The sequence below is a fragment of the Suncus etruscus genome, chromosome 12 (genome assembly GCF_024139225.1).
Source record: "Suncus etruscus isolate mSunEtr1 chromosome 12, mSunEtr1.pri.cur, whole genome shotgun sequence".
Taxonomy (NCBI): Eukaryota; Metazoa; Chordata; class Mammalia; order Eulipotyphla; family Soricidae; genus Suncus; species Suncus etruscus.
In genome coordinates, this window is record NC_064859.1 from 7,351,427 (window position 1) to 7,377,930 (window position 26,504).

The 26,504-nt window shown below is 44.9% G+C and overlaps 1 protein-coding gene across 1 annotated transcript; it reads left to right on the top strand.

The window, feature by feature from the left end:
- Positions 1-379: 379 nt before the first annotated feature.
- On the top strand, positions 380-26,466 carry LOC126024583 (eomesodermin homolog). Its single transcript, XM_049785018.1, has 9 exons — positions 380-466; positions 4,788-4,839; positions 7,201-7,333; positions 8,755-8,896; positions 11,245-11,376; positions 21,154-21,280; positions 21,928-22,756; positions 23,478-23,742; positions 26,380-26,466. The coding sequence occupies exons 1-9, from the start codon at positions 380-382 to the stop codon at positions 26,464-26,466; spliced, it is 1,854 nt and encodes a 617-aa protein (XP_049640975.1).
- The last annotated feature ends 38 nt before the right edge of the window (positions 26,467-26,504 follow it).

Here is a 26,504-nt window from a genome sequence, read left to right on the forward strand (position 1 = left end):
TTGCTAGAAGTCCTAATGAGTCATTGAAAATGACTTCTTGGGTGCTGTCTCCGTGCCTCAGGAAATTCACACATTAAAATATCCAGACGACTTTGCAAAGGGGAAAAACTTCATCTCCTTTGATCTCTCTGAGATTTGCTAGCCTCAGCAGTTCCTGGCAGAAAGAGGAGGAGAGTCACTATAAATAAAAAGGAAAAGAATGGTTAGGATGCCACCTGCGACACAAGAAGCTGTTCAGTCTGAGATCCAGATCCTTCAGTCTGTCTGTCTGTCTGTCTGTCTGTCTGTCTGTCTGTCTGTCTGTCTGTCTGGATCTTGCAACTCATTTCCCCCAAATCTCTGCCCTCTCTGAAGAGTCTTCATCTCGTGGTTTGTCAGCATGGCAGGACGGCCCAAGCTTCACTACTTCAAGGGGAGAGGCCGAATGGAAACTATCCGGTGGCTCCTGGCTGCTGCTGGAGCGGAGGTAAGCCAGGAGTTGATTCTTGCCTTGGAGTCTCTGAGCTTTCGAACACTGCGAAGGCATACAGAGTTCTTTGCTTAATTCTCAGACAAAAAGCAACTTAAACAAAGGGCTGTGAGAGAGGTTGGTTCATCTAAACAAGCATCCCAACACTGTGGCAGGTGGCCGGTTGACGCCAACCTCCTTCCAGGGAGGCCCCACTGAATACCTTTGTTGAACTTGAGGTTGGGCTCCACTTTCTTTTTCTTTTTTCTTTTTTTCTGGGGGGCCTGTGATGCTCAGGGGCTACTCCTTGCTATGTGCTCAGAAATCGCTCCTGGCTTGGAGGACCATATGAGATACCGAGGGATTGAACCGCAGTCCATCCTAGGCTAGTGTCGGCAAGGCCTTACCGCCCTTCGCCACCGCTCCAGTCCCTCAACTTTCTATTTTTACTTTTTTTTTTGGCCCACACCCAATGATGCACAGGGATTACTCCTGGTTCTGCGCATGGAGGTTAGGCGTTTGCCTTTCATGCAGAAGGTCATTGGTTCGATCCCGCCATCCCATATGGTCTCCCAAACCTGCTAGGAGTGATTTCTGAGTGTGGAGCCAGAAGTGGCCCCTGAGCGCTGCCGGGTGTGATCCAAAAACCAAAAGAAAAAGAAAGAAAAGAAAAGAAATAGCTCCTGGCTTGGGGGATCATATGAGATGCCAGGGGATGGAACCTCAGTCCATTCCAGGTCAGCCAGGTGCAAGGCAAATGCCCTACTGCTTCTCCATCACTCCATTCCCCAACTTCCTTTTTCTTTATGTTTTAAACTTTATTTATTGATTGATTAATTTTGGGGCCACACGCAGTGGCGCTCAGGGGTCACTCCTGGCTCTGCACTCAGAAATCGCTCCCAGCAATGTGGGGTATCATATGGGATGCCAGGAATCGAACTGGGACCCTCCCAGGTCGGCTGCACACAAAGCAAACACCCTACTGCTGTACAATCTCTCTGGCCCCTTCTTTTTCTTTTTTCTTTTTTGGTTTTTGGGCCACACCCGGCAGTTCTCAGGGGGTTATTCCTGCAGAAATTGCTCCTAGCAGGCTCAGGGAACCATATGGGGTGCCAAGGATAAAACCTGGGTTCATCCTGGGTCTGCAGATTGCAAGGCAAACGCCTTAGCACTGTACTATCACTCCAGCCCAGGGCAACTTTCTAGCTCCTGAAGTCATATGAGAGCTGGCATAGACAGCTTCCCAGGACTTCAGTAAGAAGAAATTGGGAGGGGCTGGAGAGAGAGCATGGAGGTAAGGCATTTGCCTTGCATGCAGAAGGACAGTGGTTCAAATCCCAGCATCTCCTATGGTCTCCCGAGCCTGCCAGGAGCGATTTCTGAGCATAGAGCCAGGAGTAATCCCTGAGTGCTGCCTGGTGTGACGAAGAAGAAGAGGAAGAAAGAAGAAGAAGAAGAAGAAGAAGAAGAAGAAGAAGAAGAAGAAGAAGAAGAAGAAGAAGAAGAAGAAGAAGAAGAAGAAGAAGAAGAAGAAGAAGAAGAAGAAGAAGAAGAAGAAGAAGAAGAAGAAGAAGAAGAGAAGAAGAAGAAATTGGAAGAAATGGAAATGATAAACAGGCTTATTTTAAAAATTAATATACTTCCTGAAAGTCACAAGTAGTCTTTAAACAGAGGAAGAATACTATGAGGAAATACTCTGAGCTTTGTTCTACTTGGCATATCTCTCATATCCCAGAATATTCTATTTCGTATCAACTCTGTAATATAGCTTCTTCCTGTAAGAATTATTTAAATACTAACTATATTTCTTATTATAATGATACTATCTAAAATGGAGTCAATTAGAAGGAAAGGAATTTCAGTCCTGCTTCTTCCCCTCCTTAGCTCAGAGATTTCCTAAGTTTTTAGGAACAACTGGGAAAAGAAGTGGCCAAATACCCTTATGTTAGCTATTGCTTATTCTTTTGTTTTTGTTTTGACAGTGGTAGAGGGAGGGGGAGAGAGGAGAGAGAGGGAGGGAGAGGGAAAGGGAGGGAGAGGGAGAGAGAGGGGGAGAGAGAGGGAGAGAGAGGGAGAGAGAGGGAGAGAGGAGTGACCAGATACCCTTATGTTAGTTATTGCCTTTTGTTTGTTTTGTTTTGAGAGAGAAAAGAGAGACCATTTCCTACCTAAACTAAGGAAGAATTTTTAAGTAAGGTGGTATTACTATTCAACAAACTTCAGACAACTTTTTTTTTGGGGGGGAGGGGCACACCTGGCGTTGCTCAGGGGCTACTCCTGGCTGTCTGCTCAGAAATAGCTCCTGGCAGGCACGGGGGACCATATGGGACACCGGGATTCGAACCAACCACCTTTGGTCCTGGACCGGCTGCTTGCAAGGCAAACGCCGCTGTGCTATCTCTCCGGGCCCTAGGGATTCTTTTTTTTTTTATTTTATTTCATTTCATTGCCAACACCTAGAAGTGCTCAGATCTGTTCAGAGGTTGCATGAGGACTATGTGGGGACCAAACTGGGATGGGATCATAAAAGGCAAATGCTCGTCTCTACTTACTGTCTACATACTGTCTCTACTTAATCCTTGTGTTATCTCTCCAGTAGTATCCCTTGATATATTTTCAAGGAAAAGAATCCAGAAGCCAAATAATCTATCAATACAAATAAAACTTAGATGACAAAACAACAACAAAACAAACTAGAAAGCAGTAATAAATAAATTAAATCTTGATGCACATTTCCTTAAAAAATGCAACCAAGATTCTTTGGAATGTATAGAGTTCTATTGTCAAATTTTGCCAAGTAATTTCTAAGATTTGCCACAACTTAATTTCTCTGTGTTTAAGCCTATTGGATTTAAAAGGAGAATATATATAATATATATTATATATATACATACATACACAACATATATATATACTATACTGGAATAAGGACAAGGGCTGGGGCTGTTTCCCAGCAGTAGAGTACTTGCACATGTGTGAGGTCCTAAGTTTGATCCTTGGTTTCACAAAACAAAAAAATTTAAGGGACAATAAATGCTACCCAACAGTTACAAAACAGATCAGCTATTGAGCAAAGCTTGGGAGTTAATTTTTTTTGGGGGGGTAGTTTATCTTGATCTGATATATCTATCTTAGCAAAATTACAAACTCTTAGCTTAGCTTCACTTTCACACATTAGGAAACTGAAATTAGAAGAATATGGGCTGAAGTGATAATATGGTGGTAGGATGCTTGTTTTGATATAGCCAACCTTGGTTTGATCCAGGCATCCCATTTGCTCCCCAGAAACTTTCCAAGAATGAACCTTGCACACAAAGGCAGTAGTGAGTCCTGACCACCACCAGGTGTGACTCAGAACATAAATAAATAAATAAATAAATAAATAAATAAATAAATAAATAAATAAGAAATATATAAAAAGTAAGTAGTGTGAGACGATTTGGAAGGAAAGCCTGCAACCCGAAGACTGAACAGTATCCATGGAGGTCTCATAGTCATCAGTGGTTTTCAACCAAGTGTTTATGAGCAGGTACTGGTTCACAGGTATAAAACAAAGCTGAAGACCATTATTCTACACAATAATAATGAATATTGTTCAGTCAACTAGATCAATAAATCTTTTGCTTTAGTTTTCTAGAAAAGCTATCTTAGTTTGGAAGAAACTCAAGACAGAATGAGTGACTTTGAATTGTCGGTTCAATGGAATATTATGCAGCCGTCAGGAGAGATGAAGTCATAAAATTTTCCTATACATGGATGTACATGGAATCTATCATGCTGAGTGAAATAAGTCAGAGGGAGAGAGAGAGAGAGAGATGCAGAATAGTCTCACTCATCTATGGGTTTTAAGAAAAATAAAAGTCATTTTTGCAACAATCCTTAGAGATAATGAGAGGAGGGCTGGAACTTCCAGCTCATTTCATGAAGCTCACCACAAAGAGTGGTGAGTGCAGTTATAGAAATAACTACACTGAGAACTACCATAATCATGTGAATGAATGAGGGAACTGGAAAGCCTGTCTGGAGTACAGGTGGCGTTGGGGTGGGATGGAGGGAGATTTGGGACATTGGTGGTAGGAATGTTGCACTGGTGAAGGGGGGTGTTCTTTACATGACAGAAACCTAATCACAATCATATTTGTAATCAAGATGTTTAAATAAAGAAAAAAAGAAAGATTTAAGAATAAATGAACTACTGACTTGCAAAAAAAAAAAAAAAGAATTGTTGGTTCAACGGTGATCAGGCCCTTTACTTCTAGTTTCTCATGATATTAATCAACAGTGAGAATAGTAAGGAAATGTCATCAGCAATATATTCTTACTATCTTGCATTTTTTAGTTTGAAGAAGAACTTTTTGAAACTCGTGAAGAATTTGAGAAATTAATTCAAGGTAAGATTAAAGTCTGTTTTCATGATGTTGCGTCACACCAAGGATAAGATGGGTCTCTTTGCTACTCTGAAAGCAAACACACCCACAAGTACAAGTACAAGTAAGAATTAGGGAGGCAGTGTTGATTTATCTCTCTATGTAAGAATTTTATTCTTTTTCATAAAAATATTACTCTTAAAGTTTTTTGGTTTGGGGTTTTTTGTTGTTGTTTTTGTTTTTGTTTTTTTTTTGGATTTTGTTTTGTTTTGTTTTGGGGCCACACCCAGTGCTGCTCAGGGGTTACTCCTGACTCTGCGCTCAGAAATTGCTCCTTGCAGGCATGGGGATGCCAGGATTCAAACCACCGTCGGTCGTGGGTCGTCCTCGTGCAAGGCAAACACCCTACCGCTGTGCTATCTCTCCCGCACCTAAGTTTATTTTTTTGGGTGCAGAGACATGGGGAGATAAAAAGCATGGTTTGGTAAGCTGGAGAGATAGTACAGCAGCTAGAGATCTTACCTTGTATGTGGCCAACCCAGCTTCAATCCCTGGCAGTGCAAAAGGTCCCCCAAGCACCGCCAGGAATGACCTGCAGCACAGAGCCAAGAGTAAGCACTTTCAGGTTGGTTCAAAAACAAACAAAACAAATCATATGGTCTGTCATCTTCAGGGAACATTACTGGAATTTCAGCTAGGGGGAGGGCAGGGAAAGGGCATGAAAATTCAAGGAGGACAGTGTTTAGTAATACTACATGGATGGTACGTGGAACTACCAAGCTTTGACTTCCAGCTGACGTTGAATACTATTCTCTTATAAGTGGAGGAGTACTGGAGAGGTTTTACCCAGAAAGTTACTACTCCAAGAAAACCACCATCCAGTCGGGGGGAGCTCATCTGGGATCCAGATAAAAGCCAGATATTTTCGTGTAGCTCGAAGATCAAGAGAGTGAGGCAGCAAGGGAATAGAAAGGGAAAACCCTTGGTGGAGAGCAAGCTGTGTGTGTGTGTGTGTGTGTGTGTGTGTGTGTGTGTGTGTGTGTGTGTGTGTGTGTGTGTGTGTTTTCATTATATCCCAAGTCACTTAAAAAAAATTTTATTGGGCCCGGAGAGATAGCACAGCGGCGTTTGCCTTGCAAGCAGCCGATCCAGGACCAAAGGTGGTTGGTTCGAATCCCGGTGTCCCATATGGTCCCCCGTGCCTGCCAGGAGCTATTTCTGAGCAGACAGCCAGGAGTAACCCCTGAGCACCGCTGGGTGTGGCCCAAAAACCAAAAAAAAAAAAAAAAATTTTATTGAGGGGCCGGAGAGATAGCATGGAGGTAAGGCATTTGCCTTTCATGCAGAAGGTCATCGGTTCAAATCCCGGCACCCCATATGGTCCCCTGTGCCTGCCAGGAGCAATTTCTGAGCCTGGAGCCAGAAGTGACCCCTGAGCACTGCCGGGTGTGACCCAAAAACCAAAAAAAAAAAAATTTTTATTGAATCACCATGAGATGCAGTATTAAAAAGCTGTTGATGGTTGAGTTTCATAGAATGTTCTAATACCTATGCCTTCATCAGTGTCCATTTCCCACCATCAATGTCCCCAATTTCCCTCCCATCTCTCCCCCCCACCTCACCCCAGTCTTCCTCTATGACAGACACTTTTCTTTACCCATTTATCCTTTTAAGCACTGTAGTTTGCAATACCGTTACTGAGAGGGGATCATGAACATTCCTTTATCACCTTTCAGCACTCAGTTCTTGTCCAGAGGGATCATTTTCAACAATCACTGTCATAGCAGTCCTTTCTCTGCCCTAACTGCACTAGCTTCATTTTTTATGACAAACTTCCTACCATAGGCTAGACCTCCTTATCCTTATTTCTATTGTCTTTGGGTATTGTTCTCATAGCATTATTTATTTATTTATTTATTTTGTTTTTGGACCACACTCAGTAGTGCTCAAGGGTTACTCCTGGCTCTGTGTTCAGAATAGCTCCTGGAAGACTGGGGGACCATATGGGATGCCAAAGATGGACCTGGGTCCATCCCAGGTCAGCAGCAAGCTAGGCAAATGCCCTACTGCTGTGCTATCACTCTGGCCCTGACACTTATATTACTATTTTACACCATATCCTTTTTTTCTAACAATAAGTGCACACACAATTTTTTCTTTTACTCTCTAAAACTATGTTACTATTATTTGATCACCTTATTATACCCTTTTGTTGCAACTTCACCTAGAGGGGCTAGGAGATTGAACTCAGGGTCTCTTGAATGCAAGACATGCCTTCTGCCCTTGGGGCTGTCTCTCTGGCCCATTTTAAAACACCTCTAAAAAAAATTTAGTTACAGTTACCAATGGTCATAAGTAACTAATCTTTCTTTTGGATGTTTTAAGGTGGAACCCTGATGTATGAACAAGTGCCCATGGTAGAAATTGATGGGATGAACTTGGTTGAGACCAGAGCTATCCTAAGATATGTAGCTGCAAAATATGACTTATATGGAAGGAACCTCAAAGAACAAGCTTGGTATGACAACCATGACTCACCCAGACAAAGTCAAAAACAAAGATACTCTAGTCTTTAGGTTTGTTAGCAATCAATCATGTAGCATAATTACTGCAGATTAAAAGAAATTCTTTTTTTTTTTTTTTTCAATTTCATTTCCTTTGCTGCTTGCTATCTTCGCAGCACTCAGCATTCCTGGTCACAGTGCTCCATCATTATTCAAGTTGTGGTGTTCACTAGGTGCTGGACCCTTTCATTGTGGTACTCACACACATTTAGTTGTGTGTCAGATCACACATTGCTGTGGCCATGGGATTCCCATAGAGTTTCTAGAATTTCTCTCATTGCATGTGGAAAACACCAGGGATCAAATTCTGGGCCTCATGTTAATAATGTACTGTTTGTGCAACTAAGCCAAGTTCTGTCCCCAGTGTTTTGTTTATTTGGAAACTGCATCCAGTGACACTCAAGGCTTACTCCTGTTTCTACACTCAAGAATCATTCCATATATGGTACCTGATGTTAAACCCATTATTATACTATTTTATTTCCTTTAATATGTATTTGGGGTTTTATTTTTGTTTGTTTTTTGTGTGTTTGTTTTTGCTTTATGGACCATACCCGGTGATGCTCAGAGGTTACTCCTGGCTATGCATTTAGAAATCACTCCCATGTTCAGGGCTGGTGCACATGCCTAATTTTTGGAGAGCTTTATCACACAATAAAGAAAGATTTATTAAAAAAAAAAAAGAAATAACTCCTGGCTTGGAGGACCACCTGGGAATCTGGAGGATCGAACTGTAGTCCGTCCTAGGCTAGTTTGTGCAAGGCAAATGCTCTACCACTTGCGCCACCGCTCTGGCCCCTACATTTGAGTTCTTAACTTAAAAATTTTTTTGTTTGTTTCTCGTGGAGATTTTGGGTCATACCCGGCGGTGTCAGGGGTTACTCCTTGCTCTGAACTCAGAAATCGCTCCTGGCAGGCTCAGGGGACATTATGGGAAGCCGGGATTAGAACCATCATCCGTCCTGAATCAGCTGTGTGCAAGGCAAACACCCGACTGCTATGCTATCTCTCAGACCCCTTAAAATATATTTTTGGAGGGGCCGGAGCGGTGGCGCAAGTGGCAGGGCTTTTGCCTTGCACCCAACTAACCTAGGATGAACTGTAGTTCGATTCCCAGTGTCCCATATGGTCCCCCAAGTCAGGAGCGATTTCTAAGCAAAAAGCCAGGAGGGGGCCTCTTGAAGTAGTTACTGTTTGGGAGGCACCCCTTAACAACCCCAAAAAATAAACATCTGATTTCATATCACAGAACTGAAACAACTGGAAACTAAGTAGAGGAAATAAGGCATTAATTCATCTGCTCTGCAATGTTTCTTTGACTCAGGAAATGACAGCTCCTTTTTGTGGAACTCTTGAAATTTTGTCCTTTCTCCAGGATTGACATGTATGTGGAAGGCTTGAGGGACCTCAGTGACATGATTATGTTTCTTCCACTCTCTTTGCCCGAGGAGAAGGAAATGAATCTTGACTACATCCTTGACAGGGCCTCACAAAGATTCTTCCCCGTCTATGAGAAGGTAACCTGCGAACAATTGCCCTCCTTTAGCACTTAATCATAGGGAGAAAACCGACTGAACTCCAAAGCATTTAATTCCAAAACATTTTGTGTTCAAAACTTGTTCCTTGAGGGGCCGGAGAGATAGCACTGCAGAAGGGCATTTGCCTCGCCTACAGAAGGATGGTGGTTAGAATCCCGGCATCCTGGGTAATGAGTATAGATGGAGCCAGGGGTTGATCCCATGATGGTATGCTTCAAGGATGGAGAAATCCTGAATCTCTTAGGCCACGGGAATTCCCTTTCTTCCCCAATGTTTACTGTGCCTATGCCAAAAAAAAAAAAAGTTGGGGGAACTCCAAACCCTGCCACTCCAGCACCCCTTCTTTTTCTTTTGTTTTGTTTTGATTTGTTAGTTTTATACTTTATTTTCCTTCTCTTTTTTCTTCCATTTTTTTCTTTCTTTTTCACTCTTATGGTTGTTATTTGGTGATTTTTTTTTCTTTGCCGGGTGCATTTTTTTTCCTCTTCTTTCTTTTTTTGGTAGTTGCTACCAAATTTTTCTTCCTTTTTTCTTATCCTTTTTATCACCAACGACAACAAAATAGATACCCAATCTACAACAAGCTGTAAAGTGGAGACCAGATACACTAGTGTTCTGGGTGATAAAAGAGGGAGATATGGGAGACATGCTGGGAACAGGGGTGGAGGGAGGACAACACTGGTGGTGGGAATGCCCCTCATTCATTGTCACTATGTACCATAAATAATTCTGTGAAAGATTTTTAATGCACTTTGGTCACAATAAAAATTTATTAAGGGCCTGGAGAGATAGCACAGCGGTGTTTGCCTTGCAAGCAGCCAATCCAGGACCAAAGGTGGTTGGTTCGAATCCCGGTGTCCCATATGGTCCCCCATGCCTGCAAGGAGCTATTTCTGAGCAGACAGCCAGGAGTAACCCCTGAGCAATGCCAGGTGTGGCCCAAAAAAAAACTAATATATATATATAAAATAACATAATCGCTAACAATAATCACTATGTCTCATCTCCACTAAGTGTTTACCCTGAGCCAAGTCTGTGCTCCCTATTTCACATAATCCGATCAAATTATATAGTTTCTACTTTAGTGACCTCCAACTCCAGTCTTCCATTTTGTAATCGTTTTGACTCAAAGTCCCATAAATCAGAATCCTATTATAAAAAATTGTCTTTCTTTTTTTTTTTTTTTTTTTTTTTTTTTTTTTTTTTTTTGTTTTTTGGGCCACACCCGGCGGTGCTCAAGGGTTACTCCTGGCTGTCTACTCAGAAATAGCTCCTGGCAGGCATGGGAACCATATGGGACACCGTATGGGGATTCGAACCAACTACCTTAGGTCCTGGATTGGCTGCTTGCAAGGCAAACACCGCTGTGCTATCTCTCCAGGCCCGAAATTGTCTTTCTTTTCTTTTCTTTTCTTTTCTTTTCTTTTCTCTCTTTCTTTCTTTCTTTTGGTTTTTGGGCCACACCTGGTAGTAATCAGGGGCAACTTCTGGCTCTGCTCTCAGAAATTGCTCCTGACAGGCTCAGGGGACCATATGGGATGCCGGGAAGTGAACCCAGGTCTGTCCTGGGTCGGCTGTGTGCAAGACAAATGCCCTACTGCTGTGCTATCTCTCAGGCTCCTGAAGAAGAAAATTTTCTTATAAAAGTAAGGTTTGGGGGGATAGAAAGAAAATATAGGGATTAAGGTACTTGCCTTGCATACTTCCTGGCAACACTGATTTGAACCCCAATATCATATAATGTTCCCTGAACCATGGAAATCACTAGGAGTGATCCCTGAGCATAGAGCCATGAGTATGCCCTGAGCACCAATGGGTGTGGCCCTCCCATTTCCCATTCCTGTGTCCCTGTGAGACTGAGGCTTTCTCTGAAAAGAGCAGCATATCTGAATAATATCACAGCATTAATAAAAGAGTAAGCGGAGAGAAAATCATCACTCAGGAGAATTTAAGCCTCTTCTATCTCTCTCTGAGCAAACCATGACCGGATAGGTAAGATTTATTTAAGTCAGTATACCTAACAGTGCACAGAACAATTAGAAAACTTGAATTAGGATCTCTCTGAGTTTCTGTAGAACTTACTGTCAGGTGTGATGCACTCTATTTATATATTTGTTTGTTTGTTCGTTTGTTTGTTTTGGCCACAATCGCAGCGCTCAGGACTTGCTCCTAGCTCTGTACTCAGAGATCACTCCTGATGGGGATCAAATCAGTCAGCTTCATGCAAGGCAAGGGCTACCCTACTATTTCATTGTTTCAGTCCATGACAAACTTTGAACTACCTGATGTAAGCCCCTGGTTCCTTTTTCTTCTCAACTATCTCACAGGCACTACGAGACCACGGACAAGATTTTCTTGTGGGCGATCGGCTGAGCTGGGCGGATGTACAGCTCCTTGAAGTCATCTTTATGTTGGAAGAGTGCAAAACTGGCATTCTTTCGGACTTCCCTCTGTTACAGGTAATAGTTCCCAAGAACTGCAGAGAGAAGGAACAGATGTCCTTCACTTATTCTGTTAATTGTGATCACTTAAGAATATATCTGGCTGGGCCGGGCGGTGGCGCTAAAGGTAAGGTGCCTGCCTTGCCTGCACTAGCCTTGGACGGACCGCGGTTCGATCCCCCGGTTTCCCATATGGTCCCCCAAGCCAGGAGCAACTTCTGAGCACATAGCCAGGAGTAACCCCTGAGCGTTACCGGGTGTGGCCCAAAAAAAAAAAAAAAAAAAAAAAAAAGAATATATCTGGGTTGGGGCCGGGCAGTGGCGCTAGAGGTAAGGTGCCTGCCTTGCCTGCGCTAGCCTTGGATGGACGGCGGTTCGATCCCCCAGTGTCCCATATGGTCCCCCAAGCCAGGAGGAACTTCTGAGCGCATAGCCAGGAGTAACCCCTGAGCATCACCGGGTGTGGCCCAAAACCAAAAAAAAAAAAAAAAAAAAGGAATATATCTGGGGGGGCGGAGAGATAGCATGGAGGTAGGGCATTTGCCTTTCATGCAGAAGGTCATTGGTTTGAATCCCGGCATCCCATATGTGCCTGCCAGGGGCGATTTCTGAGCATAGAGCCAGGAGGAACCCCTGAGTGCTGCCGGGTGTGACCCGAAAACCGAAAACCAAAAAAAAAAAAGAAGATATCTGGGGTTGGAGTGATATTACAGTCGTAAGGCATGCCTTGCATGCAGCAGATGTGTTAGGGTTCGAGTTGATACCCAGCGCTTAGAGTCAAAGACCACTTCCAATAATGCAAGGTGCAAAAGGGAGTTTATTTGGTTAACCAGTGTCCGAGTATCATCCCACTGGGGGGTCTCGGCAAGGACCCCAAGTCCAGTCATCAAGCAGTTTATATAGAAATTACAAGCATTAAAAGAATATTAACAGAACAATCATTTCATTGTATAGTTGTCTTAATTAATCACTGATTTTTCTGGCTCAACCTTGGTTGTCTAGGGATACTAGGGGAGGGGGAATCTCTGATACAGAACATGGTTGTTGTGGGGAGACTCCGATTTAGATGTGTGGTTGTTAAGGGAGCCTTTTTCCAAGCTCTACTTTCTTATTTCTGGAGGACACTGACTTAGGTTTTATTTCTGAGTTAACTCTTTCTCTGCCTTCAATCAGGAATGGAAAAGTCCACTTTACTAGGGTTTGGGCTTTGTCTAGGGTTCCTTATCATGGACTTAGGGGGAGATCTTGATCCTTACAGATGGACCCAAGATCGATCCCCGGCATCCCATATGGTCCCTTGAGCCTACCAGGAGAGATTTCTGAGCAAAGAGCCAGGAGTAACCTCTGAGTGCTGCTGCGTGTGGCCCAAAAACAACAACAACAAAGAGCATACCTACTTCTTTATGCCAAGGAACACAACTTGGGGTAGAAAGCTTAGCTATAACATGGTATTTTAAAATATGGGAAATGATATGATATGGGAAATATTATGAAGGTCAGCCCTGCCAGCGAGGGGATTCAAGGCAGATTTCTTGCAGGAGTTAAGTGCAGGCTTTTCCTGAAATTTAATAGAAACTCAATAAAGTCACTTTATTTCTGGGGCTGGAGCGATGGCACTAGAGTTAAGGCATCTGCAAGCGCTAGCCTAGGATGGACCTCGGTTCGATCCCCCAGCGTCCCATATGGTGCCCCCAAGCCAGGAGCAATTTCTGAGCACATAGCCAACCAGGAGTAACCCCTCAGCATCAATGGATGTACCCCCCAAAAAAAAGAAAAACAAAAGAAATAAATAAAGTCACTTTATTTCTTTACAAAGTGTGAGAGGAAAACACTTATCTTGATAACACAGGTATTAATTGTTGCCACAACCAGTCACCTCTTTTATATATTAAATATATTTATATTTAAAAGGAAATCTTGTATTTTGCACTGAAGGCATATTATTCCATTTATTTTATTCCACCTTCAAATTACATAGAAACAGATTCAGGTGAAGTAACTTTCCTGGGTCATAGCGTGAGCAGACATTAGTACTGACTCTCATCCCATTGCCTAAGTTTTATGTTTTTATCTGGTGAATTCCTTTATAATCTTTGAGAAATATTAAGATGTGCAGTATATTGATTATTTACATGTATTTCAAAAAGTAAGTCTAATTGAATCTATGGATTACAATTTTTTCTGTGATACAAGCCTTTAATCTACTATTAGTAGCTTTCAAATTCACACTGCCATCTGATTCCACCTCTGGGATTTATTTTATAGCTGAGTTTGTCATTTTTGTCTTTTGTTTTGTTTTGGGAAATACTTGGAGGTGGTCAAGACTTACACCTGGCTTTGCGTTTAGGTATCTGACCTGGCAGTGCTCAGAGGCAATAAGCAGTGACAAGGATCACACCAGGGTTGGCTGCAGCAGGGCAAGGACCTAATGCTCTACATCACTCTGGCCTAAAACTTTGTAATCCTCAACCTCTCCTGCCTCTGCCTCTGCCTATCATTTATCTGTTCTCTGTATCTTAGACTTTATTTTTGTTTTTTATCATTGTTCTTAGATTCCACATATATGTGAAATCATAAGGTATTTATTTTTCTTCCTCTGATTTATCTCACTTGACATAACGACTTCAACATTTACCCATCCTATTACTAGTGTCAAGATTTCCTTTTAAGGGGCTGGTGCAATAGCACAGTGTAGGGCATTTGCTTTGCACGATACTGACCCAGGATGGACCTGGATTTGATCCCTGGCATCCAAGACAGGAGCGATTTCTGAGTGCAGAGCCAGGAGTAATCCCTGAGCATCATTGGGTTTGGCCCCAAAACTAAAACAAACAAACAAAAAAGATATTAATTTAAATATGAATATGCTTATTTTAATATATTTATATAATTATAATTGATATATTTACATAACATATTAAAGCACATTCTCCTCTTCCCTCATCTCATCCATAATAGCCATCCATTATTTGTTCATCAAGCCAGATCCCCAGTCCACACACACTTTCTTTATCTACGGAAATTGGTTGCTTCCATGACTTGTTTATTGTAATAATGCAGCCATGAAGATTGGGGCTTAAATAGCCTGGGGGAGGTGTTTTGTTTCCTTCAAATAAGAGCCCAGAAAAATTTTTGAATCATATGATAGTTCTATTTTTCATTTGGGGGGAAGTTCTCTACTGTTTTCAACTGATGACTGCACCAGTTGCCATTTCAACCAAAAAGCACAATGGTTCTCTGTCTTCACAGCCTTGCCGCACCTGGATTCTCTGATCTTTTTCAGAATAGTCATTCTTCCAGGTATGAGTGAGAGATATCTGACTATAATTTTTTTTCTTTTCTTTCTTTCTTTTTTTTTAATTTAACCAACTTTATTACATACATGATTGTATTTGGGTTTCATTCATGTAAAGAACACCACCCATCACCAGTGCAACATTCCCATCACCAATGTCCAAAATCTCCCTCCTCCCCACCCAACCCCTGCCTGTACTCTAGACAGGCTTTCTATTTCCCTCATACATTCTCATTATTAGGATAGTTCAAAACGTAGTTATTTCTCTAACTAAACTCATCCCTGTTTGCGGTGAGCTTCATGAGGTGAGCTGTAACTTCCAGCTTTTTTCTCTTTTGTGCCTGAAAATTATTATTGCAAAAATGTCTTTCACTTTTCTTAAAACCCATAGATGAGCGAGACTATTCTGCGTTTTTCTCTCTCTCTCTCTCTGACTTATTTCACTCAGCATAATAGACTCCATGTACATCCATGTAGAGGAGAATTTCATGACTTCATCTCTCTTGACAGCTGCATAATATTCCATTGTGTATATGTACCACAGTTTCTTTAGCCATTCATCTGTTGAAGGGTATCTTGGCTGTTTCCAGAGTCTTGCTATGGTAAATAGTGCTGCAATTAATATAGGTGTAAGGAAGGGATTTTTGTATTGTATTTTTGTGTTCCTAAGGTATATTCCTAGGAGTGGTATAGCTGGGTCGTATGGGAGCTCGATTTCCAGTTTTTGGAGGAATCTCCATATTGCTTTCCATAAAGGTTGAACTAGATGGCATTCCCACCAGCAGTGGATAAGAGTTCCTTTCTCTCCACATCCCCGCCAACACTGCTTGTTCTCATACTTTGTGATGTGTGCCAATCTCTGGGGTGTGAGATGGTACCTCATAGTTGTTTTGATTTGCATCTCCCTGATGATTAGTGATGTGGAGCATTTTTTCATGTGTCTTTTGGCTATATGTATTTCTTCTTTGTCAAAGTGTCTGTCCATTTCTTCTCCCCATTTTTTGATGGGATTAGATGTTTTTTTCTTGTAAAGTTCTGTCAGTGGCTTGTATATTTTAGAGATTAGCCCCTTATCTGATGGGTATTGGGTGAATAGTTTCTCCCACTCAGTGGGGGGCTCTTGTATCCTGGGCACTATTTCTTTTGAGGTGCAGAAGCTTCTCAGTTTAATATATTCCCATCCGTTAATTTCTGCTTTCACTTGCCTGGAGAGTGCAGTTTCCTCCTTGAAGATGCCTTTAGTCTCAATGTCCTGGAGTGTTTTACCTATGTGTTGTTCTATATATCTTATGGTTTTGGGTCTGATATCGAGGTCTTTAATCCATTTGGATTTAACCTTCGTACATGATGTTAGCTGGGGGTCTAAGTTAAATTTTTTGCAAGTGGCTACCCAGTTGTGCCAACACCACTTGTTGAAGAGGCTTTCTTTGCTCCATTTAGGATTTCCTGCTCCTTTATCAAAAATTAGGTGATTGTATGTTTGGGGAACATTCTCTGAGTATTCAAGCTTATTCCACTGATCCGAGGGCCTGTCCTTATTCCAATACCATGCTGTTTTGATAACTATTGCTTTGTAGTACAGTTTAAAGTTGGGGAAAGTAATTCCTCCCATATTCTTTTTCCCAATGATTGCTTTAGCTATTCGAGGGTGTTTATTGTTCCAAATAAATTTCAAAAGTGCCTAATCCACTTCTTTGAAGAATGTCATGGGTATCTTTAGGGGGATCACATTAAATCTGTACAAAGTTTTGGGGAGTATTGCCATTTTAATGATGTTAATCCTGCCAATCCATGAGCAGGGTATGCGTTTCCATTTCCGCGTGTCCTCTCTTATTACTTGGAGCAGAGTTTTATAGTTTTCTTTGTATAGGTCCTTCACATTTTTAGTCAAGTTGATTCCAAGATATTTGAGTTTGTGTGGCACTATTGTGAATGGGGTTGTTTTCTTAATGTCCATTTCTTCCTTATTACTATTGGTGTATAGAAAGGCCATAGATTTTTGTGTGTTAATTTTGTAGCCTGCCACCTTGCTATATGAGTCTATTGTTTTTTACAAGCTTTTTCGTAGAGTCTTTAGGGTTTTCTAGGTAGAGTATCATGTCATCCACAAACAGTGAGAGCTTGACTTCTTCCTTTCCTATCTGGATTCCCTTGATATCTTTTTCTTGCCTAATCACTATAGTGAGTACTTCCAGTGCTATGTTGAATAGGAGTGGTGAGAGAGGACAGCCTTGTCTTGTTCCAGAATTTAGAGGAAAGGCTTTTAGTTTTTCTCTATTGAGGACAATATTTGCCTCTGGCTTGTGGTAGATGGCCTTAACTATATTGAGAAAGGTTCCTTCCATTGCCATCTTGCTGAGAGTTTTGATCAAGAATGGGTGTTGGACCTTGTCAAAAGCTTTCTCTGCGTCTATTGATATGATCATGTGATTTTTATTTTTCTTGTTGTTGATGTTGTGTATTATGTTGATAGATTTACAGATGTTAAACCATCCTTGCATTCCTGGGATGAAACCTACTTGATCGTAGTGGATGATCTTCTTAATAAGGCATTGAATCCTATTTGCCAGGATTTTGTTGAGGATCTTTGCATCTGTATTCATCAGCGATATTGGTCTGTAATTTTCTTTTTTGGTAGCGTCTCTGTCTGGTTTAGGTATCAAGGTGATGTTGGCTTCACAAAAGCTATTTGGAAGTGTTCCTGTTTTTTCGATTTCATGAGTCTTGCCAGGATTGGCAGTAGTTCCTCTTGGAAAGTTTGAAAGAATTCATTAGTGAATCCATCTGGGCCTGGGCTTTTGTTTTTGGGCAGACATTTGATTACCGTTTTAATTTCATCAATAGTGATGGGGGTGTTTAGATATGCTACATCCAGCAGCATTCAGGGGTTATGCCTGGCTCTCTGCTCAGAAATTGCTCCTGGCAGGCTCAAGGGACCATATGGGATTCGAACCACCATTCTTCTGCAAGCAAGGCAAAAGTTCTACCGCTGTGCTATCTCTCCGGCCCCCTCACTATGATTTTTATTTGCATTTCCCTCTTATCGGGGAAGTTGAACACCTTTTCATGTTTTTGCAGGCCATCTGTATGTCTTCTTTGAAAACTATCCAGACTGAGTGACCATATTTTTGGTTTTTGCTTTGTTTGAGGGTCACACCCATTGATTCTTCAGGGCTATTCTTGGCTATTATGCTCATGAGTGACTCCTAGTTGTGTTTAGAGTAATAAATGTGGTGCTGGGAATCAAGCCAGGATTGGCTGCATATAAAGCAAGTGCCTTTACCCTAGAAGTATCTCCCAGCTTCATCTTTGGCCCACTTTATTTTATTATTTATTTATTTATTTAATTGGTTTTTGGGCCACACCCAGCATTGCTCAGTGTGTACTCCTGGTTCTATGCTCAGAAATTGCTCCTTTGTAAAGCAAATGCCTTACATCTGTGCTATTGCTCGGGCCCCCTTTTGCCCATTTTAAAATCACATTTCTCTTCCCTGTTATAAGGACTTTTTGCAATATTCTATGAAGGGGGGCACAGCAGTAGGGTGTTTGCTTTTCATGCAGCCGATCAGGACGAATCCCAGCATCCCATATTGGTCCCCTGAGACTGCCCAGAGCGATTTCTGAACACAGAGCCAGGAATAATCCATGAGCACCGCCCAGTGTGATCAAAAAAAAAACAAAACAAAACAATAAAAGGGGGGATGAAGAAATAGCACAGTGGTAAGGTATTTATTTGCCTTGCATGCAGCTGACCTGGGAGAGACCTGGTAGGGGCGATTTCTGAGTGCAGAGCCAGGAGTAATCCCTGAGCACAGCTGATTGTGGCACACACACACAAGAAAAGAGTATTGTTTCCTTAGCATAAGAAAAGCATCACTTCGTTCCATCCTATGTAAATTAGGGGGGTGCCTCCCAGCAGAGCACAGAAGGCCTGGGCTGCTCCACCCTTCATTGTGATTCTCAGCTAACCAATGTAAGGCTGTACCTAAGAATGCTCAGGGGATTATGTGGTGCCAGGGACCAACCCAGGATTGGCCATAAGAAGGCCTTATATCTTGTGATAGCACATAGGTAGGGCTTTTGCCTTGCAGTGATCTCAACGAATTGGGGTCAATCCCCAGCATCTCATATGGTTGGTCCCCCGAGCCTGCCAGGAGCAACTTCTGAGCACAGAAGTAACCCCTAAGTGCTCCCGGGTGTAGCCCAAAAATCACGAAAGGAAGGAAAGAAGGGAGGGAGGGAGGGAAAGAGAGAGAAAGAAAGAAAGAAAGAAAGAAAGAAAGAAAGAAAGAAAGAAAGAAAGAAAGAAAGAAAGAAAGAAAGAAAGAAAGAAAGAAAGAAAGAAAGAAAGAAAGAAAGAAAGAAAGAAAGAAAGAAAGAAAGAAAGAAAGAAAGAAAGAAAGAAAGAAAGAAAGAAAGAAAGAAAGAAGAAAAAGGGGCTGGCGAGGTGGCGTTAGAGGTAAGGTGTCTGCCTTGCAAGCACTAGCCAAGGAAGGACCGCGGTTTGATCCCCTGGTGTCCCATATGGTCCCCCCAAGACAGGGGCAATTTCTGAGTGCTTAGCCAGGAGTAACCCCTGAACATCAAACGGATATGGCAAAAAAAAAGAAAAAGAAAGAAAGAAGGAAAGAAGAAAAAGAAAAAAGACAGAAAAAAAGAAAAGAGAAAAAAGAAAGAAAGAAAAATGAAAAGAAAAGAAATGCCTTAATCCAAGTACTATCTCTCCAGTTATACTATGAACATTTCTCTGGTTCTTGAGAGACTTACTTTTTTTTTTTAAACTTGCAATCAAGGCAAGTTTTATTATTTATTTATTTATTTATTTTATTTTTTGGTGTTTGGGTTACACCCGGCGGTGCTCAAGGGTTACTCCTGGCTGTCTGCTCAGAAATAGCTCCTGGCAGGCACGGGGGACCATATGGGACACTGGGATTCGAACCAACCACCTTTGGTCCTGGATCGGCTGCTTGCAAGGCAAATGCCACTGTTCTATCTCTCCGGCCCAAGAGACTTACTTTTTACAAGGAAAATTGCCATCCAGTGTATGAGTCTATTTACCTACTAACAATGAGGAATATAAATTTGACTATTTGGTTGGGAGCTGTTTGGGATTGAACTCCATAAGGTCTCATAAGTACATGCTTTACCAATGAGACACATTCCCAGTTTAGACTATAAATTTGGAGGGGCACACCCAGCAATGCTCAAGAGTTACTCCTGAGTCCGCACTCAAGTTACTCATGGAAGTGCTTAGGGGGGTCTTATAAGATGCCAGGGATCCAACCTGCTCCGGTTGCATAAAGGCAGTGTCCTACCCATTGTACTTTTGCTCCAGTCCAAATAATTTTTGTCGCTGTTGCTTTGGGGCCACACCTGGCAGTGTTCAGGGTTTATTCCTGGCTTATTCTTGGCAGACTCAGTGGACTTTATGGAGTCCCAGAAATTGAAAAGTTGGCAATATGCAAGGCAAGTCCTCTACCTGCTATACTATAATTTCCCTCTAGAAAGTAATTTTTATTTTATTTTGGGTCACACCCAGCTGTGCTCAGGGGTTTCTCCTGGCTCTGTGCTCAGGAATCACTCCTGGCAGGCTCAGGTGACCGTATGGTATGCCAGGGATCGAGCCTGGGTCAACCCTGTGCAAAGCAAATGCCCTCCCTACTGTGCTATCACTCCAGCCTCTAGAATATAAATTATCCTCATACATAAAAGAAAATTGTTTATATTTTAATATATATATATATATGTGGGTGTACCTATTTAAGACCCTGAGACCCACCCATTTCTGGGAGGGGTCTTGGGAACCGGATAGTAGGTGTAACCTTACCTGCAAGACCCTCCCATTCCTGGGAGGGGTCTGGGAAATGTTAGATAAGGCTTGGACCAAGGGAAGTCGGCTCTTTTGGCTTTTGCCTTTTTGGCTCCTTGCCTTTTCTGCGCTGCTGTGCGCTCTGGCTTCTGGGTTTCTGTGTTCTGGTCTTTGACCAGCATGGAGCCCAAAGGGAAGATGGCTAACAGGAAATAAGATGCAGGGCTAGCAAAATATTGCTGTGCTTGAAAGGTTATGAATAGGCCACACACACGTGGTGGCTAGGGCTTGAATAAAGTTGTTGCTTCCTGACGACTGTGAGTGAGTGATTTCACCTGGGCCTGGGACTCGCCGGCTGCATGGAGGTTGCAGAGCCACGTGGACTGAAATGGCACAGAGAGAAATCTACCGCCATCCAGCCCCATCGTTAATTATTTAATGCAACATATATATATAGTCTCTTTTTTTTTTTTTTTTTTTTTTGGTTTTTGGGCCACACCCGGCGGTGCTCAGGGGTTACTCCTGGCTGTCTGCTCAGAAATAGCTCCTGGCAGGCACGGGGGCCATATGGGACACCGGGATTCGAACCAACCACCTTTGGTCCTGGGTCGGCTGCTTGCAAGGCAAACGCCACTGTGCTATCTCTCCGGGCCCATATAGTCTCTTAATATTCATACCTTTGCCATTTCAGGATTTCAAGGCAAGAATTAGCTGCATTCCAACCATTAACAAATTTCTTCAGGCTGGAAGCCAGAGGAAGCCTCCACTAGATGAAGCCTCCATTGAGACTGTGAAGAATATATTCAAATTTGAACGTGGCATGTTCCTAAAAAACATGACAACTGTTTTGGCTGAATATTAATCAACAGAGGTCTAAAGAATTTAGTAGATATTTCACTTGACATTTGTAGCACTATCCAAAAAGGTATAAGATCATTTTAAGGTAATAAAAAGTATAAGGAAATAAACTACGACCTGATAACCTTTTGTTTTTCATAAATTGGTAAAAAAAAAATTCAGCAATCACTTATTTCTATCAGTAATTTGACTTCGTCTATTTATATACTCTTTATTGTAAAAAGTAAAATATAACTCCCTTGGGCTGGAGAGAGTACACTTGCCTTGCACGAAGTCTACATTCGATCCCTGGAATCCCAGGTGGTCCCACTTACTTGCCCTACTCAGGAGTTAAGTGCTGAGTACAGAACCAGGAATAAAGAGCATCTTCGGGTAAGATCCTCCCCCCCCCCAATCAACCAACTCCTAAAGCTCTCCCATCGATATAAACAGCATTGATATCTATTGATATCTATTTCTAACACCTTTGGGGGAAACCCCAGGCACAGATTAGCTTCAAACAAGTTTCTTTCCCTCAATATAGGGAAAAGCGATTGAACCATTTCCTGCCCATTGTCACCCCGCCGCGGCGGAGATTCCCCCCCAAGGCCATAAACCTCCGGCCGAGCTTCCCACACGCCCCGCGCCCCGACGTCGGGCCCGCGCAGGGTGCAGCCAGCGGCCCTCGGCCGGTCCCGCCTCGCGTGGCCCGCGCCGCCCGCGCCGCCCAGAGGCCCGGGGCGCCGGCGAGGAACGCCCGGGCAGACCGGCGAGGGGCGCTCGGGCTCAGTCCGACAGCGTGGCAGGGGCGCCGCGCGCGTGGCCCTCCCTCGGGGCAGCGCTCGGTCCCCGGCCCGCCCGCAAGGACCCTCCCCGGGCCCGGGCCCGCCCCGCCGCTTTGATGGAGGTGCCAACATCTGGGGGAGGGCGGAGGTGCGGCGGCGGCCGGGCCAGATTTGCATGAAACGGACGCCCGGAGCCCGGGGGCTCCACCCCGTCCCCCGGCCGTCGGGTCTGATATGCCCGCGCGCCGCCCTGCGCAGCCCGCCGGCGCTTCAAAGGGCGCGCGGGCCAATCCCGCGCCCCGCAGCCCTATTTAGGGCCGGGGACCGCGCGGCTCGCAGACCGACGGCGGCGGCGTCCGAGTGGGAAGCGCCCTCCCGGCCCACCGGCCCCGGCTCGCTCTCCTGCGGGGCCCCCTTCTCGGGGCGAAGGGGCGCGCGGCCGGGGCGCTCCGACGGCGGCGGGAGGATGAGCTCCCCGGGAGCCGAGGGCGCGGGCAAGACCCTGCAGTACCGCGTGGACCACCTGCTGAGCGCCGTGGAGAGCGAGCTGCGCGTCGGCAGCGAGAAGGGGGACCCCACGGAGCGCGAGCTGCGCGTGGGCCTGGAGGACGGCGAGCTGTGGCTGCGCTTCAAGGAGCTCACCAACGAGATGATCGTCACCAAGAACGGCAGGTGGGAAGGCGCGCGCCCCTGCGCCCCCGAACCTCTGCGCCTTTTGGCCCTGAGCCCCTGACCTGCACCCTCGGCCCCTGAGCCCCTTAGTCTCTGCGCCCCTTTGCCCCTGGAGCTCACCAACGAGATGGTCGTCACCAAGAACGGAAGGTGGGAAGGCGCGCGCCCCTGCGCCCCTGCGCCCCAGCGCCCCCGAACCTCTGCGCCTTTTGGCCCTGAGCCCCTGACCTGCACCCTCGGCCCCTGAGCCCCTGAACCTCTGCGCCTTTTGGCCCTGAGCCCCTGACCTGCACCCTTGGCCCCTGCGCCCTGAGCCCCTTTGCCCCCGAGCCCTGCGCCTTTTCGCCCCTTTGCCCCTGGGCCCCTGCGTCCCTCTGCCCCTGAGCCTCTGCGCCTCTTTGCCTGAACTTCTGCGCCCCTTGGCCCCTGCGCCCCTTTGCCCCCGAGCCCCTGCGCCTTTTTGCCCCTTAGCCCCTGCGACCCTGCGTCCCTTCGCCCCTGAGCCTCTGCGCCCCTTTGCCCTGAACCTCTGCGCCCCTTGGCCCCTGCGCCCCACGCGCTCTCGGCCTTGCCCCAGCACAAAGCGCAGAGCTGGGCGCCCTGGCCCGAGTCCTGCTGGGAGCCCGGCGGGGCGGGGCGGGGTGGGCTCGGAAGGACCCCAGGCGTGGGGATGTTCCTAGGGGGCGAGAGCCGACGCGCTCCAAGGGTCTCTCCCCTTCAGGAGGATGTTCCCGGTGCTGAAGGTGACCGTGTCGGGGCTGGACCCCAACGCCATGTACTCCTTCCTGCTGGACTTCGTGGCCGCCGACAGCCACCGCTGGAAGTACGTGAACGGGGAGTGGGTGCCAGGGGGCAAGCCCGAGCCGCAGGCGCCCAGCTGCGTCTACATACACCCTGACTCCCCCAACTTCGGGGCGCACTGGATGAAGGCGCCCGTCTCCTTCAGCAAAGTCAAACTCACCAACAAGCTCAACGGAGGGGGCCAGGTAAGTGTGGGCTCTTTTGCGGGAAGGGGAATGACTCCTCTGACCCCTCCTGGAGAGAAAGTCACGGGAGTCTATTATGACCCCTGAGAGCGGTGCCTGAACGGGGACCCCAGATGGTTTCAAAGGCTCAGGCTTGGGGGGATCATTTGAGTTGGAACCTCGACTTTCCGGGGGAGGCCAGACATGTCTGCAGGTCCCCTTCATTGGCATTGAAGAGGGGCCCATCCTCTGTGGCTGTTGAGCCTCCTATAAATGCGACCTTTTCTTTAATTACTTTACTTAAATTACTAAGTTGTTCATATACAGTTGGGTTTTTGTTTTTCACGATTGCAGTTGTTGATGATCGAGACCCAGCCAGCCAATGTCCAACACCCCGCTCCGGTGCACATTTCCTGTCACCGAGTTCCCAGTTTCCCTTCTGCCTGCCTCCCTCCGGGCAGACATTTTTCTTCTCTTTCAGTCTCTCCCTCCCCCTTTAGACTCTGTGTTCGCGATACCGAGAGGGATCGTGCAAATCGCTTTCCTTCCCTTCAGCACCCAGTTCTTGTCCAGAGTGGTCATCTCCAACTCTCATTGTCAAAGTGGTCTCTTCTCAGTCCTAACTGCATCCCCTGCTATTTCTTCTGGTGGGGGCAGGATTTAGGCCACTCTAGGCGAATCTCAGGGATCACTTATGTGCTGTGCTGGGTTTATACTAGGGGTCAGTCACTTTCCTCTAAACTGTCTCTCCAACCTGTACTTGGCAAGAGTCCTGACTGAGCATTGTAATAAGTGAAAATCTTTTTTGCCGCCCCCTTTTTTCACTGGGTTAAAGAACATAAGTTTTGGTTATGCAGCCCTTTTGACATTTGGAAGCATCTTGATTTATAAAGGAAAGGATAAGCCCAAGACAAGTTTGCTTTAATTTTTCTTTTCTTTTCTTTTCTTTTTTTTTTTTTCTTTTTTTTTTTTTTTTTTTTTTTTGTGGTTTTTGGGTCACACCCGGCAGTGCTCAGGGGTTACTCCTGGCTCCATGCTCAGAAATTGCTCCTGGCAGGCACGGGGGACCATATGGGACGCCGGGATTCGAACCGATGACCTTCTGCATGAAAGGCAAACGTCTTACCTCCATGCTATCTCTCCGGCCCCATGCTTTAATTTTTATTTATTTATTTATTTTTTAGAAAAATTCGGGGGTGGGGGCAAGCCTGGCAGGATTCATGACTTACTGTGGCTCTCCAACTTTGGTCAGCTGTAGGCAAGGCAAGTGCCTCACCTATTGTTTTCTTTCTTTCTTTCTTTCTTTCTTTCTTTCTTTCTTTCTTTCTTTCTTTCTTTCTTTCTTTCTTTCTTTCTTTCTTTCTTTTCTTTCTCTCTCTTTCTTTCTTTCCCTTCCATCCTCCCTCTTCTCTTCCTTCCTTCCTTCCTTCCTTCCTGCCTGCCTGCCTGCCTGCCTGCCTGCCTGCCACACCCAGCACTGCTCAGGGGGTTACTCCTGGCTCTGCACTCAGATAGCCACTGGCAGGCTTGGGGACTTTATGGGATGCTGAGAAGGAAATCAAATCACCCACCGTTCATTCTGGGAAGGCCCTACATCTGTGCTATCTCTCCCCCCCCCTCCCTATTGTTTTCTCTAATCCCAATAGTTTGTTTTAAGGTAGAATTATTTTCAGTCATGATATCTAATTTTCCTATTTTTATGTTAATGTAAAAATGAATATTTTATGAAGTCATATCTCAAGTACCTACATTTGTGGATTTGAATTTGAATGAAAACATTGATTCCACCCATTTATCAAGATTATTTGTTTTGCTTGCTGTTTTGCTTTTGGATTACACCAGGCAATGCTCAAGACTTACTTCTAGGGCCCGGAGAGATAGCACAGCGGCGTTTGCCTTGCAAGCAGCCGATCCAGGACCAAAGGTGATTGGTTTGAATCCCGGTGTCCCACATGGTCCCCCGTGCCTGCCAGGAGCTATTTCTGAGCAGACAGCCAGGAGTAACGCCTGAGCACCTCCAGGTGTGACCCAAAAACCAAAAAAAATAAAAAATAAAAACCAAAAAAAAAAAAAACAAAGACTTACTTCTAGCTGTGCTCTCAGAACATACTTAAGTGTGGCCGGAGAGATAGCATGGAGGTAAGGCATTTGCCTTGCATGCAGAAGGTGGTCCGAATCCCGGCATCCCATGGTCTCCCGAGCCTGCCAGGAGCGATTTCTGAGCATAGAGCTAGGAGTAATCCCTGAGCGCTGCCAGGTGTGACCCAAAAATCAAAACAAAACAAAATAAAAGGAAAGAAAATACTCGAGTGGTACTCATGGAACCGTCTGGAATGCTAGAGATCAAGTGTTTCCTTAACTGCCTTTTAAAAGGGGCTCAGTTCAAAAATCTTGCTTGTCAGAATTTCTAAAGAAGAACTATGTCATCATTTGTGTCAAAATCACTTATATTCCAGAATGCAAAAGAACACTGGGACATCGTCCCTGGTGAAGATCCCCACGGGGCCCCTATTTTGTCTCCTTCACCCCTCACCCACCCCGGTCACGGTCTAGGGGTGGTGGGCAACCTGGGGGAAAGGCCCGTCGGTTCCTCCCTCCCTGAGCCCCAGTCACCACCCTCTGGGACCGGACCACAGGGTGACCCCAAACTTGTCGCAGTCAGGGCAGGTGCGAGCGGGGGAGCCAGGGGGTGGGGTGCCAGGCGGCGGTGCCCCCTCCACGCCCACTGGCCCCATACAAAGCTGATGGGGCACGCCCTGAGGCGGTGCTCCGGGCTGACCCTG